This window comes from Muntiacus reevesi, chromosome 6 (genome assembly GCF_963930625.1).
Source record: "Muntiacus reevesi chromosome 6, mMunRee1.1, whole genome shotgun sequence".
In the NCBI taxonomy this organism is placed as follows: domain Eukaryota; kingdom Metazoa; phylum Chordata; class Mammalia; order Artiodactyla; family Cervidae; genus Muntiacus; species Muntiacus reevesi.
The window spans coordinates 89,508,268-89,523,991 of NC_089254.1; the positions used below are offsets into that span (position 1 = coordinate 89,508,268).

At 39.2% G+C, this 15,724-nt stretch overlaps 1 protein-coding gene across 1 annotated transcript in view; it reads right to left on the reverse strand.

The window, feature by feature from the left end:
- COPG2 (COPI coat complex subunit gamma 2) overlaps positions 1 to 15,724 on the reverse strand; it is a 265,234-nt gene that overhangs the window by 233,198 nt on the left and 16,312 nt on the right. Inside the window, exon 5 of the mRNA XM_065939126.1 lies at positions 8,387 to 8,466. Within this exon, the coding sequence (XP_065795198.1) occupies positions 8,387 to 8,466 (80 nt within the window). The remainder of the gene's footprint in view (positions 1 to 8,386; positions 8,467 to 15,724) is intronic.

Consider the following 15,724-nt stretch of genomic DNA (forward strand, 5'->3'; position numbering starts at 1 on the left):
CAGAGAAGTCCAAAAAATGTAGATCAGTACAGCCGAGGTGATGCTTTACATAGCCATAGTGATTTTGTCTATGGTACCGACTCCTACCAGAAGCATATGGGAAATCTAACTCTTCTACATCCTTGGTAATATTTGGTAAAGTGAGTCTATTTAATTTTTAGTTGATTCAAAGATGTATAGTGGTATCTCATTGTGGTTTTAAATGGCATATCTCAGGGTTTCAGGTGTCTGAAATACTGCTGTCACATCACAGTAATGTTCCAGAACTAGGGCTGGCCTCAAGCAAGACCATAAAGTAAAGAGAAAAACAAGAATAAACAAGGATTCTCCCTCCATGCTCCCCAGCTTGCAAGAGGTCTTGTCTTTAACCTGTGCTCAGGATCAAGACAGGCTTCAGTCTTTGTTGACTCCTCCCACCATACAATTCTTGAATTAGTCCATTCTTGGTCCAAAATAACCATGAAACTCACCATATTGTTATTCATTAAGTTCAGTTGCTCAGTCATATCCGACTCTTTGTGACCCCACAGACTGCAGCACACCAGGGTTCCCTGTCAATCACCAACCCCTGGAGCTTGCTCAAACTCATGTCCATCAAGTCGGTAATGCCATCCAACCATCTCATCCTCTGTCATCCCCTTCTCCTCCTGCCTTCAATCTTTCCCAGCATCAGGGTCTTTTCCAATGAGTCAGTTCTTTGCATCAGGTGGCCAAAGTATTGGAGTTTCAGCTTCAGCATCAGTCCTTCCAATGAATATTCAGGACTGATTTCCTTTAGGATGGACTAGTTTAATTTCCTTGCAGTCCAAAGGACTCTCAAGAGTCTTTTTCAACACCACAGTTCAAAAGCAGCAATTCTTCGATGCTCACCCTTCTTTACGGTCCAACTCTCACATGCATATATGACTACTGGAAAAACCACAGATTTGACTAGATGGACCTTTGTTGGCAAAGTAATGTCTCTGCTTTTTAATATGCTGTCTAGGTTGGTCATAGTTTTTCTTCCAAGGAGCAAGTGTCTTTTAATTTCATGGTTGCAATCACCATCTATAGTAATTATAGAGCCCAAAATAATAAAGTCTCTCACTGTTTCCACATCTATTTGCCATGAAGTGATGGGACTGGATGCCATGATCTAATTCACTGTTATTATTCAAAGGCCTCAGGTATACCTATATACCTTTCTATACCTCTGTCCAAAGGTTTTTGTTGTAATTATTTGAATAGATGACTTGTCATGGCCTTACTCCATCTTGGCTAGAATTAGAAGTCCCCTGACTTTCCCTTTTACTCACTGGTGTTCATTAAGCAAGAGTAGGCAATTTTATGGCTTGGCATCATTTTCATCATTTTCTCTCAAAAGTTTTCCACAATTTCATTTTAATAGAGAGTAAGTATTTAATAGAGAATAAGAATCCAAATAAACTGGGGCAGTCTACGTGTCAACTGGGAAGGAGAGAGGGAAGAAAAGCAGGATATAGAAAGGTTTCACAACACCCATTAAAGTCACTGAGACAGTTAATTTTCTGTGTCAACTTCACCGAGTTAAGGGATGCCCAGATAACTGGTAAAACATTATTTCTGGGTGTGTCTAGGAGACCTTTTTCCAGAAGAAACTGGCATTTGAATCAGTAAGCTGAATAAAGAACAGAACAGCCACTTCTGTGGAAAAATAAAATGGAGTAACCAGAGATGCAAGAAAATTCAGTTCTATGGTTCTGAAAGCCAAAGATGGTAGAACTTCATGGAGTGTTTAACTATATTAAAGCTAAGAGAGCGGCCAAGTAAAATATAGACTGAAAAATCAGCTTTTGGGATTCTGCAATTAAGAGATTACTAGAAATCTTTGAGAAAGAAGTTTCACTAAAGTGATGGCTAAGTCAAATTAGAATAGTATCTCACTTCCTTTCTTATTCTACACCAAGTCCTGGTAGACATAATGTCAGGGACAGCACCACCATTCAAGTCAAAAGGCTGTTTCAGGCTTGAATACTTCTTACCAAGTCTGTGGATGGTCTTAGCTTCTTGCTTCCTTCAGAAACTCAAGTACTGTCCTCCTCTTGTCCAAATCCTCACATTCCCACAACTGATATCAAAACTGCTTGCCAGACAGTCATTGCCATAGCCCCTAGCTGCTTTATTTCCTCCTAAACCATGGTCTCTGAACTGAGACTGTGTAATTTCCTGAGACTAGGGATGTAATTAATCACATACTGATACCCACTCCCCCACGATACCTGCCATGTGAGCGATGGGTCAGTCCTCAGGACTCAATCCCAGAATTCTAAGCAATCTTCAGATGCAGACTTTCACTGGTGAGTCTCATCAGACAGGGGTAGAACAGTATGACCAGACTGTCAATATACTCGATCATCCTTAAGCCACTAACTAAATCTTTGTATTTTTCTTTTCATTAACTGAATTGTAATTTATATACAATTTTAAAATGTCAGCTTAAGTGTTCGGTTAGATGGCATTTGGAGTCACTCATGTAAGCTTTACCCAAAATAAATACTGCATACTTCCTTCACCTCGGAAAGTTCCCTCATTCCCACATCTAGTCAGTTTCCTCCAATATACCAGACTTATGGTTTCTATCACCACAACTGAGTTTTGGCTGGTCTTCGAACTTATATGAAAAGAATCATCGAAGTATTCTTTGTGTGTCTTCTTTTGTTCCAACATACTATTTTAGGAGTGTGTCTGTGTTGTTGCTTGAATCAGCAATTCGTTCTTTTTTATTGCTGAGTAGTGATCCACTATACTAATAAAACACAATTTGTTTAGCCATCCTCCTATTGATGAACCTTTGGGTTGTTCCTAGTTTAGGGCTATCACAAAGCTGCAATCAAATTCTTGTACAGTCTTTTTTTGTGGTCAAAGATTTTCATTTTCCTGGGTAAATATATAGCAGTAAAATCACTGGTCACAGGGTAGGTATATGTCTAACTTCATAAAAACTGCCAAACCGTTTCTGAGGTTGCTGTACCATTCTACATTCCCATCTACAATGTTTGACAGCTTCAACTGCTCCATATACCAAGTTCCATACAGGAGTAGGGTTGTTGATTTGGTATTGTCAGGCTTTGCTATTTTAACCATTTTAGTGAATGTAAAAAGATACCTTACTGAAGTTTTAATCTTCATTTCCCTGATGACTAATAATATTGAGAACACTGCCATGGGCTTAATGGCTCTTTATATATATTCTTTAGGGAAGGGTATGTCTTCAGGTCTTCTCAATATTCATGCTAACATAATTGCCTATGTATATAGAATGGTCATCTAATATATTCGTTTTCTATTCCTGCTATAACAAATGACCACAATTAGAGGCTTAAAATAACAAAAGTACATTATCCTATAGTTAGTTCTATGGGCTAGAATTCCAACTTAGGTCTCACTGGGCTAAAATCATGTCAGCAGGCCTGCATCCATCTCATAGGCAAAATACATTCAACCCATCCCAAGATTCCCCCAAATCAAAACATTACAGCATTAGCTCAAAGTTCAAAATCTCATTTAAATCTCACCCAACTCAAAGCATCAATCTTATTATCAAAAATCATAAGGGATGGGTAAGAAAGGGTATAATTTATCCTGAGGCAAAATTCCTCTCTACCCATGGACATGCTAAACTTTAAAACAAGTTCGCTGCTCTGAAACACAAAGATGGGACCTGGCATAGCAGAACACACACAAACATTCCTACTCAAAAAGAGAAAATGGAAGGCTAAAAAAGAGTTACTGGCCCCAGACAATTCTGAAATCCATCCAGGCAAACAGGAAGAGGGTTCAAGTCCTAAGCCGATTTCACTAGGTTCTCAGCTCTACCCTATGGGCCTGCAGCTCTGCCCTCTGAGCCATCCTTCCTTTTTATAAAGGGCAGCCTGTGTTTAAAGCTGAGGAGTCTTACCAGCCTGTCTCCTGCCTGCAGAATTTTGGGGCTCTGACAGTCCTCCTTCAGTTCGTCTCTGGTCCTTTCAGTCCAAGCTGGCAGTGTTTCTGCTGGTGTAAGGCTCTCAGGTGCCCTGTGGGACTACCATATTTGTACAGACTCACTCCACTAGTCAAGAGGTTCCTTCACAGATCTTGCCTAGATAATCCCATCTCTATTTTCAGCTTCTCTTAAATGCTGAGGGAATCTGTGAGTCACACCTTTGATCTCTCAGACTGGTTTGTGTGAGTGAATACATTGACCTTTTAATCTTTCTGAAGTTTGAGCAAAAGGCGATACAGTAACTCTTTTTCTCTAGAGAACGCTTTCCAAACACACATCTCTTGATCTGAGTATCCTCTACCATTTTGGTAGGCTGAGAATTTGCAAAATCAGCAACTCCTGGCTTATTTTTGTTGTGTTTTTGAGGTGTAATTGATCATACAACCTTATATTAGTTTCAGGTGTACAACATAATGATTCGGTATTTATCAAGATCTCCTGGTTCACGTTTAACAGGTCTCTCCTCAATTTTTACTGTACTCTCAAATTTTACTAAACGACAAAAAGAGAAATCAAGCCACACCTCAACATTCTGCTTAGAAATCTCAGTTAAATATCCAAATTCATGTTTGCAAGCCCCACTTTCCACCTAGGGCAGGATACAATGCGACTAAGCTTCCTGCCACAGTATAACAAGGATCCCCATCCTCCAGTTTCTATTAATAATAGAAACTTCTTCCACATTTTCTCCTGAGCCCTCACCAGCAGCACCTTTAATGTCCATATTTCTGTCAACAGTCTGTTCACAATGATACCTGATAAACGTTTTCTCTATCCTGCTGCTCGCTTCCTTCTTAGTCTAGAAGAGGCATTAATGTTCATATTTCTACTAACAGTTTGTTCAAGGCAGTGCAGAATTTTTCTATCATGCTCCCCAAACTCTGCCAGCCATTACAAAGCCACTTCCACATTCTTAGGCATTTGCTACAGCAGCACCCCACTTTCAGGTACCAAAGGCTCTTACTAGTTGTTTTTTTTTTTCCAGTTTTGAGATGTGACATATAACACTGTCTGACTTTAAAGTGTACAAGGTATTGATCTGATATATTCAGTTCAGTCACTCAGTCGTGTCCGACTCTTTGCGACCCCATGAATCGCAGCACGCCAGGCCTCCCTGTGTTAATATACTGCAAAATCCAGTAGTTTCCAATTGTTGCTGTAACAAATTACCACAAACTTAAGAGGCTTAAGACAACATTCATTTCTTTACCTTGCAGTTCTGTAACGTGAGGTCCAACACAGGCCTCAGTAGGCTAAAATCAAGGTATGAGCAGGAAGGCATTCCTTTCTGGGGGCTGCCAGGGTTCATCCATTTCCCTGCCTTTTCCAACTTCTGAGGTTACCCATATTTCCTTGGTTTGTGGACACCCCTTCCTCCATCTCCAAATCCAGCAAAAACAGTGCAGCTCTGTGGCCCTGCTTCCGCCATCACGTCCCTTTACTGAGGCTTTTCTCCCGCCTCTCTCTTCTACGTAAGGGCCCTTAGCCTTGTATTGGGCCCGCGTGGATAACCCAGGATGTGCTCCCTATCTGCTGATGAGCAACTGGCATTCCCCTCTGCCACAGACCACACTGACAGGTCCTAGGAAATAGGGCCGGAAGGCCTTGCAGGTGGAAGGCATATTATTCTGCCCACAACATCTACTAATCACTTCAAACGAACAAGAAGCAAACCACATTGCAGAGCAGCCTAACAGGACAAAGGTGGAAGTACTACCAGCTACACAAAGAAACGAAAATCCTCAATCAACAGTTGATACTCTATTTTTAACTTTTCCACTATTCAGTGAGACTAGCAATCTCAGAGAAGGCAATGGCAACCCACTCCAGTACTCTTGCCTGGAAAATCCCATGGACGGAGGAGCCTGGTGGGCTGCCGTCTTTGGGGTCGCACAGAGTTGGACACGACTGAAGCGACTTAGCAGCAGCAGCAGCAACAATCTCAGTGAAGATTTTTTTGTTTTTGTTTTCTATTTGTGCCACTTGTGGTGAGTTAACTAATCTAAGTATCCATTTTCAATCCCTTCTCTCAAGCTTGCCCCTTGGGCTATAAAAGCTAAATACTCACTTTCCTGGCCTCCTAAGGTTAGTCATAACACAGTTGTGCCAAATGAAATCTAAAAATTGCCTTGGGAAAAGCTTTTGCATACCTGATGAAAGAGGCAGATGGTGCTGGCTCTCTCTGGCCCCCTTCCCGGTACCCCTCCCATCTTGAATGGTGCACTGCCAGTAATTCAGGCATCTATTTTGCAATAATGTGAAGATGTCCCAAAGAATTTAAGACACATCAGCCCTGACACTGCTGAGCCACTGAAGCAACACCAGTTTCTCTGCCTATTTTGTTTGTTACTATTTACATCTGGCTCTCTGTTCTTTTCAGCTGAAAGCTTTACTAATTGAAACTTCAGCACAACTGCTGGTTAAGCATAAGTATCCTCCAAAATTTATTTTGCTATACAAATATCAGATTCACTTGAATGAGTTATAATTAATAACTATTAACTATTAATAACTATTTTCTACATAAAATTTGTTAAATGTCTTAGGACTCTAAATTACACACTCTCATTCTAGAAAATTTGAAAATTATCAAAAGTTTAAAGAATAGAAATAACCACAATTTCAAACACCCAGAGGTAACTTACTGGTAATGAATCAGTGTATTTTCGGCCATAAATTTTTATATATATACTTAGAATATTTTTAAGACTATAAGGAATATACAGACATGAATCCAACTCTCATTCAGCACTGTACTGAGGACTTTTCCATATCATTAAAGATGTTTCAAAAATATATCCAAAAAATTAAAATATTTCATCAATAATGAATGCTATCTCTGTTTTCTGAGGATAATTTCATAGATATGGGATTACTGGATTAAAGGGATAAACCCTTTCAAACATTAAACAAATGCTGCCACACTGCTTTCTAGAAAAACTGAACCAATTCATTATTCTACCTCCTGTTTACAAGAAAATCAATATCCCTTACAAGTTCTGACTGACTTTTTTCTTTATTGCCAATTTGATTGGCAAAAATACTGTAATTTCCCAAAATTTATACAGAACTCATAAACTCAGTGCAAAAAAAAAAAAAATTTTAAATGGGCAGATGTGAATAGACATTTTTCCAAAGAAGACATACAGATGGCCAACAAGTACATGAAAAGATGCTCTACTTCATCAGTTATCAGGAAAATGTAAATCAAAACCACAATAAGATTATCACTTCACACCTGTTAGAATGGTTATTAACAAAAACATAGAAATAGCAAGCACTGAGGACATGAAGAAAAGAGAACCCTCTGCACTGCTGGTGGGCATGTAAACTGGTACAGCCATTATGGAAAACAGTATGGAGATTCCTCAAAAAACTGAAAACAGAACCACCATATCACAATTCTATTTCTGGGTATTCATCTGAAGAAAACAATAACACTAATTCAAAAAGATATATGCATTCCCATGTTCACTGCAGCATTACTTACAATTGCCAAGATATGGAAACAAGCTAAGTATCCATCAATAGATGAATGAAGAAAGAAATTGGGATACATATATATGCACTGGAATATTATTCAGCCATTAAAAAAAATAAAATCCTGCCATTTGTACAATATGTATGGACCCTGAGAGCCTTATGTTAAGTGAAATAAGTCAGACAGAGAGAGACAAATACCATATAATAGTTCTTATACATGGAATTTAATAAGTAAATAAATATACATATATAAAACCAAGCTCATAGATACAGAGAACAGTTTAGTGGATGCCAGAGGCAGGGACTAGGGGTGAAACAGGTGAGCTGCTCGGGTTTTGGGGTTTTATTTTTTTAGTTCAAATAATTTGAATTTAAAAAGCACAAAAAAATACTGTAACTTATTATTGAATTTTTAATTTACATTTTTTGTAAATGTAGTGAGAATGACTAAAGATATTTAGATTCTTTATATTAGTTATTTTATTAATTATCACATGGAGATAACTTTTGAAATATGAGTTCTTTATATATTACAGATATAAGTCTTTTGATGTACTTAAATTTTATTTCATAAAGCAACTATAAAATTTTAAATTTTTAAATAATATTTTATTTCAGTGCATCATTTACTTTTTAGTTTTGTTTAATGACATATTATGATTTTAAATGTAATCAATCAATTAGCATTAGCCTTCGTGACTTCTTTTTTTTGCTTTATCAGACAGGGATGGTTTTCACAGGATGACAACCACATTTTAGAAAAGAATGCTCTTTGACATTATATTCTTTTTAAAATTCTTATTGGCTTTCTTACAGTCAAAATGTAAAATTAATAGAAAGAGAACAACAAATACTCCACTAAATATGTAAGTATCCCATCCCAGGTTTTAACTATTCACATACCTGCTTGTAACAATTATCACATCCTCAGAGATGGTAGCCATTTCTTTGATGGTAAGGTAGCACATTCTTCTCAATGTTTGCTAAAAAATTATTTATAAAAGGCAACAGGTTATTCATAAGGAAATGGTTTTTTAAACTGTTTGAAATGAGGACCCCAAATACATATACTTACAAAATTATTCTTAAAAAAATTATCATCTACCCAAAAAATCCTTTTAAAAATGTCTGGATGAGGGGACTTTTGTGGCATTCCAGGTTAAAACACCACGTTCCCAATGCTGGGGGCCTGGGTTTAATCCCTAGTCAGGTAACTAAGATCCTGCATGCCGCAGGGTGTAGCCACAAAAGAGAGACAGAGAACTACCTAGATGAGAAAATGTTCAGAATTCTACTATTTCCTAAACACAAGTAACTGATGCACTAAGAGTGGAAAACATCTAGATGAAAATACAAACATTCAATTAATTATATACAGAAACACCTACACTGTGACTCTGACAGTGAGTCCAGAGACAGGTTTTTCAGAGAGCTAAAGGCTTGCCCTAGAAAAATATTTTTTCATTATTTAAAAATATATACAGAGATATGCAGACTCTGTGTTTTCCTCAGTTTAGCATATTTTTCCTTACCACATTTGTAGTTGTATAACTAACTTCTATTTTCAATTATCAAGATTTCTACATGGATACCTGGATCCAAAATCAGTGTTAACCTAACAACGAAGTTTTGCCCACCCTTTCTCCTCACCTGGATCTCCAATTTTATTTATAAACATTTATACTCAAAGCTAAAAGGAGTGGTTCCTCTCGCCTGTCTTGCCTCCTTCTTTAACAAGCAACTTCAAATTTCTTAGGAGTAGTGAAACTCAAATACCTCGGACCCAGCTCGAGTCCAAGCTGTACAAAGGATCTGCTGGAGACTACTGAGCCAGTGAAGGAAGAGACAGAACAGAGTGAGGATTTTCATGGTGATTAAACACAGAAAAAAAATCACCCTAGAAACAGAAAGGCAGCATGGGCAGGATGAATGAGGCATACCACATACATCTGGAGCTACTATGAGAAGAAAGCAAAAAATGAGAATCAAAATTTCAGAGCAAAAGAAAATTACACCCCCTTGTAATAAAAATCTACCATGAAGCAGAATAAAACTAGAGACATGAAAAAATTAACTAAAGCACAGAAAATTGAGGCTCAACACTGTTAGTCATTGGGGAAATACAAATTAAAGCCACATTTCAAATATCACCTCACACCTACCAAAATGTCTAAAATTTAAAAAGAGTGATAATACAGGGTTGATAAAGATGTGTTTTTAAACAAGTAAAATATATGACCTAAACAAATACACAGAAATGCTGAATAAAATAGCAACAAAAAGATTTTAATATGAAGTCAAAGGCAAAGTGAAGGGACATTCACAGGTGCCAAAAATGGAAAAATAAGTAACTCACAGCCACAAAAGTACAAGCTCAGGTTCTTGCATTAGGAAGAAGTATCTACAGTCTACAAAGGATGGGGTTATAAAAGGTATATTCTTTAGGCACAGGGAAACTATTCTACGTAATAACTCAGAAATACAGCAAGGAGTGAAAAGTTAAAAAAAAGGGGTAAACAGTAACAAGACACTGTGGTATTGGTGAAAGAATGGACAGATACATCAATGCAACAGAAAAAACAACCAAGAAATATACTCACATAAATACAGTCAGCTGATCTTTGACAAAGAAGCAAAGGCAACACAATGGAGTAAAAATAGTCTCTTCAACAAATGGTGCCAGAAATGGATATCCACAAGCCAAGAAGTTGAATCTAGATGCAAACCTTACACTCTCTTCACAAAATTACCTCAAAATCAATCACAAACCTAAATGTAAAATGCAGAACAATAAAGTTCCCAGTAGAATACAGAGAAGGAAACCTAGATGATGTTTATTTAGTATGGTGATGGTTTTTTAGATACAACCCCAAAGGCAAGATCCATGAAAGAAATAATTGATAGCTCAGCCTTTAATACAATTAAACACTTCTGCTCTGCAAATGACAGTGTCAAGAGGATGAGAAGATAACACAGACTGGGAAAAATATTTACAGAACACATAACTGAGAAAAGATTATCCAAAATACACCCAAAAAATCCTCTTTAGAGTCAAAATAAGAAAACATCATATTAAAGTGGGCCGAAGACTTTAGCAGATAACTACACTTAAGAAGATAAAACAGACAGCAAATAAGTATATGAAAAGATGTTGCATGTTATATTCAACAGGGAAAGTTAAATTATTAATAAAACAAGGTATATTATTAATAAAACACTACTGACAGAATGGTCAAAATCAGGAACACTAACACCACCAAATGCTGACAAGGATGGGAAGTCACAGGATCTCTCATTCATTGTTGGTGAATAAAAATTGTACAGCCTCTTTGGAAGATGGTTTGACAGTTTTTTACAAAAACAAACATACACGTAACATGTGATCCAGCAATTGCTCACTTTGACATTTATTCACAGGAGTTGAAAACTTATGTCCACACAGAAACCTGACTCTATACAAGCTTTATTCACAATTGCCAAAATTGGAAGTAATCAAGATGTCCTTTAGTAGGTGAATGGATAAACTATGGGACATCCAAACAACAGAAAGTGATTCAGTGCTAAAAGGAAATGAGCTAGCAAGCCATGAAAGAACAAAAAGGATACTTAAATACATATTACTAAGTAAAAGAAACCAATATGAAAATGCTACATGCTGTTTTGAGTCCAATTATATGATAAATAGCTAAGAAAAGAGAAGTGAAAGGCAAAGGAGACAGGGAAAGATATACACAACTGAATGTAGAGTTTCAGAGAATAACAAGGAGAGACAAGAGCACCTTCTTAAGTGAACAATGCAAAGAAATAGAAGGAAAACAACAGAATGGGGAAAACTAGAGATCACTTCAAGAAAACTGGAGATACCAAGGGAACATTTCATGCAAAGATGGGCACAATAAAAGACAGAAACGGCAAGGACCTAACAAAAGCAAAAGAGATTAAGTAGAGTTGGTAAGAACACACAGAAGAACTATACAAAAAAGGACTTAATGATCTGGATAACCACGATGGTGTGGTCACTCACCTAGAGCCAGATATTCTGGATTGTAAAGTCAAGTGGGCCTTAAAAGTGCTCTATGAACTAAGCTAGTAGAGGTGACAGAATTCCAGCTTAGCTATTTCAAATTTTAAAAGATGCTGCTGCTAAAGTGTTGCACACAATATGACAGCAAATATGGAAAAATCAACAATGACCACAGGACTGGAAAAGGTAGGTTTCATTCCAATACCAAAGAAGGGCAATGCCAAAGAACGTTCAAACTACTACACAATTGTGCTTATTTCACAGGCTAGCAAGTAATGGTCAAAAATCCTCCAATCTAGCTTTGAAAAGTATGTGAACTGAGAACTTCCAGATGTACAAGCTGGATTTAGAAAACACAGAGGAACCACAGGTCTAATTGCTAACATCCACTGGATCATAGAAAAAAACAAAAGAATTCCAAAAAACATCTACTTCTGCTTCATTGACTACATTAAAGCCTTTGACTATGTGGATCACTGCAAACCGTGGAAAATTCTTAAAGAGATGGGAATACCAGACCACCTTAGTCTCCTGAGAAACCTGTATGCAGATCAAGAAGCAACAATTAGAACCAGACATGGAACAACTGACTGGTTCCAAATTGGGAAATGAATATGTCGAGGCTGTATATTGTCACCCTGCTTATTTAACTTATACACAGAGCTGTCGCTGTTGTTCAGTTGCTCAGTCATGTCCGATCTTTGCAACCCCATGGACTGCAGCATGCCTGGTTTCCCTATCCCTCACCATCTTCAGAGCTTGCTCAATCTTATGTCCATTGAGTCAGTGATGCCATCCAACCATCTTGTCCTCTGTCATCATCCCCTTCTCTTCCTGCCTTCAATCTTTCTCAGCATCTGGGCCTTTTCTAATGAGTTGGCTCTTCCCATCAGGTGGCCAAAGTATTGGAGTTTCAGCTTCAGTAACAGTCCTTCCAATGAACACCCAGGACTGATCTCCTTTAGGATGGGCTGGTTGGATCTCCTTGCAGTCCAAGGGACTCTCAAGAGTCTTCTCCAACACCACAGTTCCAAAGCATCAATACACTGGCGTTCAGCCTTCTTTATGGTCCAGCTCTCACATCCGCACATGACTACTGGAAAAACCAAAACTTTTACCATGCAGCTGCTTGGCGCTGGGACAGCGGCCACGTGGCGCTGGAGCGGCGGCTTGCTGAGAGGAGATAACCCACATCCAAGGTCAGGAGTGGCAAATGTGAGAAGATACCCCAGGACCAAAGTCAGAAGCAGCAGCTGCGCGTTGCTGGACCAGCAGTGTGGAGATACCCCACATCCAAGGTCAGAGAAACCCCAGTAAGATGGTAGGCACTGGAGCGGCTGTGAGATACCCCATGTCCAAGGGCAAAGGAGAAGGTCCAGCAAGATGGTAGCAGGGGCGAATTCGCATTTAGAATCAAACCCCATTCCCACCAGAGATGCTCATAAGGCTCAAACAAACCTTGTGCGCACCAGGGCCCAGGGACCCCACAAAGACTGAGACAGAACTGTGTTTGAGTGTCTCCTGTGGGGGTACGGGTCGTCAGTGGTCTGCCAGGGACAAGGGCTCTGGGTGCAGCAGACCTGGGTATAACACAGAGCTGCCAGAACTTGCACAGGACTGGAAAATAGACTCGGAGGGCACAAACGAACCTTGTGCACCAGGACCCAGGAGAAAAGAGCAGTGACTCCACAGGAGATTGTCCAGTCTTGCCTGTGGGTGTCCGGGAGTCTCTGGCAGAGGCGTGGGTCCCTGGTGGTCTGCTGCAGGGTTGGAGGCACTGACTGTAGCAGTACATGTCTGGGATCCTTTAAGGGAGGTCATCATTATCTTCATTACCTCCACCATAGTTTGGCCCCAGGTAAATAGCAGGGAGGAAACAGCTCCACCCATAAACAGAAAGTTGGATTAAAGATTTACTGAACACAGCCCTGCCCATCAGAACAAGACCCAGTTTCCCCCTCAGTCAGTCTCTCCCATCAGGAAGCTTCCATAAGCCTCTATCCTTCTCCATTAGAGGGCAGACAGACTGAAAACCATAATCACAGAAAACTAACTAATCTAATCACATGGACCACAGCCTTGTCTAACTCAATGAAACTATGAGTCATGCCGTGTGGGTCCACTCAAGACGGGCGGGTTATGATGGAGAGGTCTGACAAAATGTGGTTCACTGGAGAAGGCAATGGCAAACCACTACAGTATTCCTGCCCTAAGAACCCCATGAACAGTATGAAAAGACCAAAAGATAGGACACTGAAAGATGAACTCCTCAAGTCAATAGGTGCCCAATATGCTACTGGAGATCAGTGGAGAAATAACTCCAGAAACCATGAAGAGACGGACCCAAAGCAAAAACAAAACCCAGCTGTGGATGTGATTGGTGATGGAAGCAAGCTCCAATGCTATAAAGAGCAATACTGCATAGGAACCTGGAATGTTAGGTCCATGAATCAAGGCAAATTGGAAGTGGTCAAACAGGAGATGACAAGAGTGAACATCGACATTTTAGGAATCAGCAAACTAAAATGGACTGGAATGGGTGAATTTAACTCAGATGACCATTATATCTACTACTGTGGGCAAGAATCCCTTAGAAGAAATGGAGTAGCCATTATAGTCAACAAGAGATCCGAAATGCAGTATTTGGATGCAATCTCAAAAATGATAGAATGATCTCTGTTCATTTCCAAGCAAACCATTCAATATCACAGTAATCCAAGTCTATGCCCCAATCAGTAATGCTGAAGAAGCTGAAGCTGAATGGTTCTATGAAGACCTACAAGACCTTCTAGAACTAACACCCAAAAATTATCTATGGTGAAACAGATCACCAGCCCAGGTGGGATGCATGAGACAAGTGCTCGGGCCTGGTGCACTGGGAGGACCCAGAGGAGTCGGGTGGAGACGGAGGTGGGAGGGGGGATGGGGATGGGGAATACGTGTAACTCTATGGCTGATTCATGTCAATGTATGACAAAACCCCCACTGAAATGTTGTGAAGTAATTAGCCTCCAACTAATAAAAAAAAAATTTAAAAAAAAAGATGTCCTTTTCATTATAGGGGACTGGAATGCAAAAGTAGGAAGTCAAGAAACACCTGGAGTAATAGGCAAATTTGGCCTTGGAGTATAGAATGAAGAAAAGGTTAATAGTCTTGCCAAGAGAACACATTGGTTAGAGCAGACACCATCTTCCAACAACACAAGAAAACACTCTATACCTGGACATCACCAGATGGTCAATACCAAAATCAGACTGATTATATTCTTTGCAGCTAAAGATGGAGAAGCTCTATACAGTCAGCAAAAACAAGATCTGGGAACTGACTGTGCCTCAGATCATGAACTCCTTATTGCCAAATACAGACTTAAATTGAAGAAAGTAGGGAAAACTACTAGACCATTTAGGTATGACCTAAATCAACTCCCTAACGATTATACAGTAGAGGCAAGAAATAGATTTAAGGGACTAGATCTGATAGACAAGAGTGCCTGATGAACTATGGAGAGAGGTTTGTGATATTACACAGGAGACAGGGAGAAAGATAATCCCCAAGAAGAAGAAATGCAAAATAGAAAAATGGCTATCTAAGGAGGTCTTACAAATAGCTGTGAAAAGAAGAGAAGCAAAAAGCAAAGGAGAAAAGGAAAGATACACCTATTTGAATGCACAATCCCAAAGAACAGCAAGGAGAGATAAGAAAGCCTTCCTCAGTGATCAATGCAAAGAAATAGAGGAAAACAAGAGAATGGGAACAACTAGAGATCTCTTCAAGAAAATTAAGAAATACCAAGGGAACATTTCATGCAAAAATGGGCTCAATAAAGGACAGAAATGGTATGGACCTAACAGAAACAGAAGAAATTAAGAAGGGGTGGCAAGAATACACAGGAGAACTATACAAAAAGGATCTTCATGACCCAGATAATCATGATGGTGTGATCACTCACCTAGAGCCAGACATCCTGGAATGTGAAGTCAAGTGGGCCTTAGGAAGCATCACTACGAACAAAGCTAGTGGAGGTGATGGAATTCCAGTTGAGCTATCTCAAATCCTAAAAGATGATGCTGTGAAAGTGCTGCACTCAATATGCCAGCAAATTTGGAAAACTCAGCAGTGGCCACAGGACTGGAAAATGTCAGTTTTCATTCTAATCCCAAAGAAAGGCAATGCCAAAGAATGCTCAAACTACCACACAATTGCACTCACCTCACAC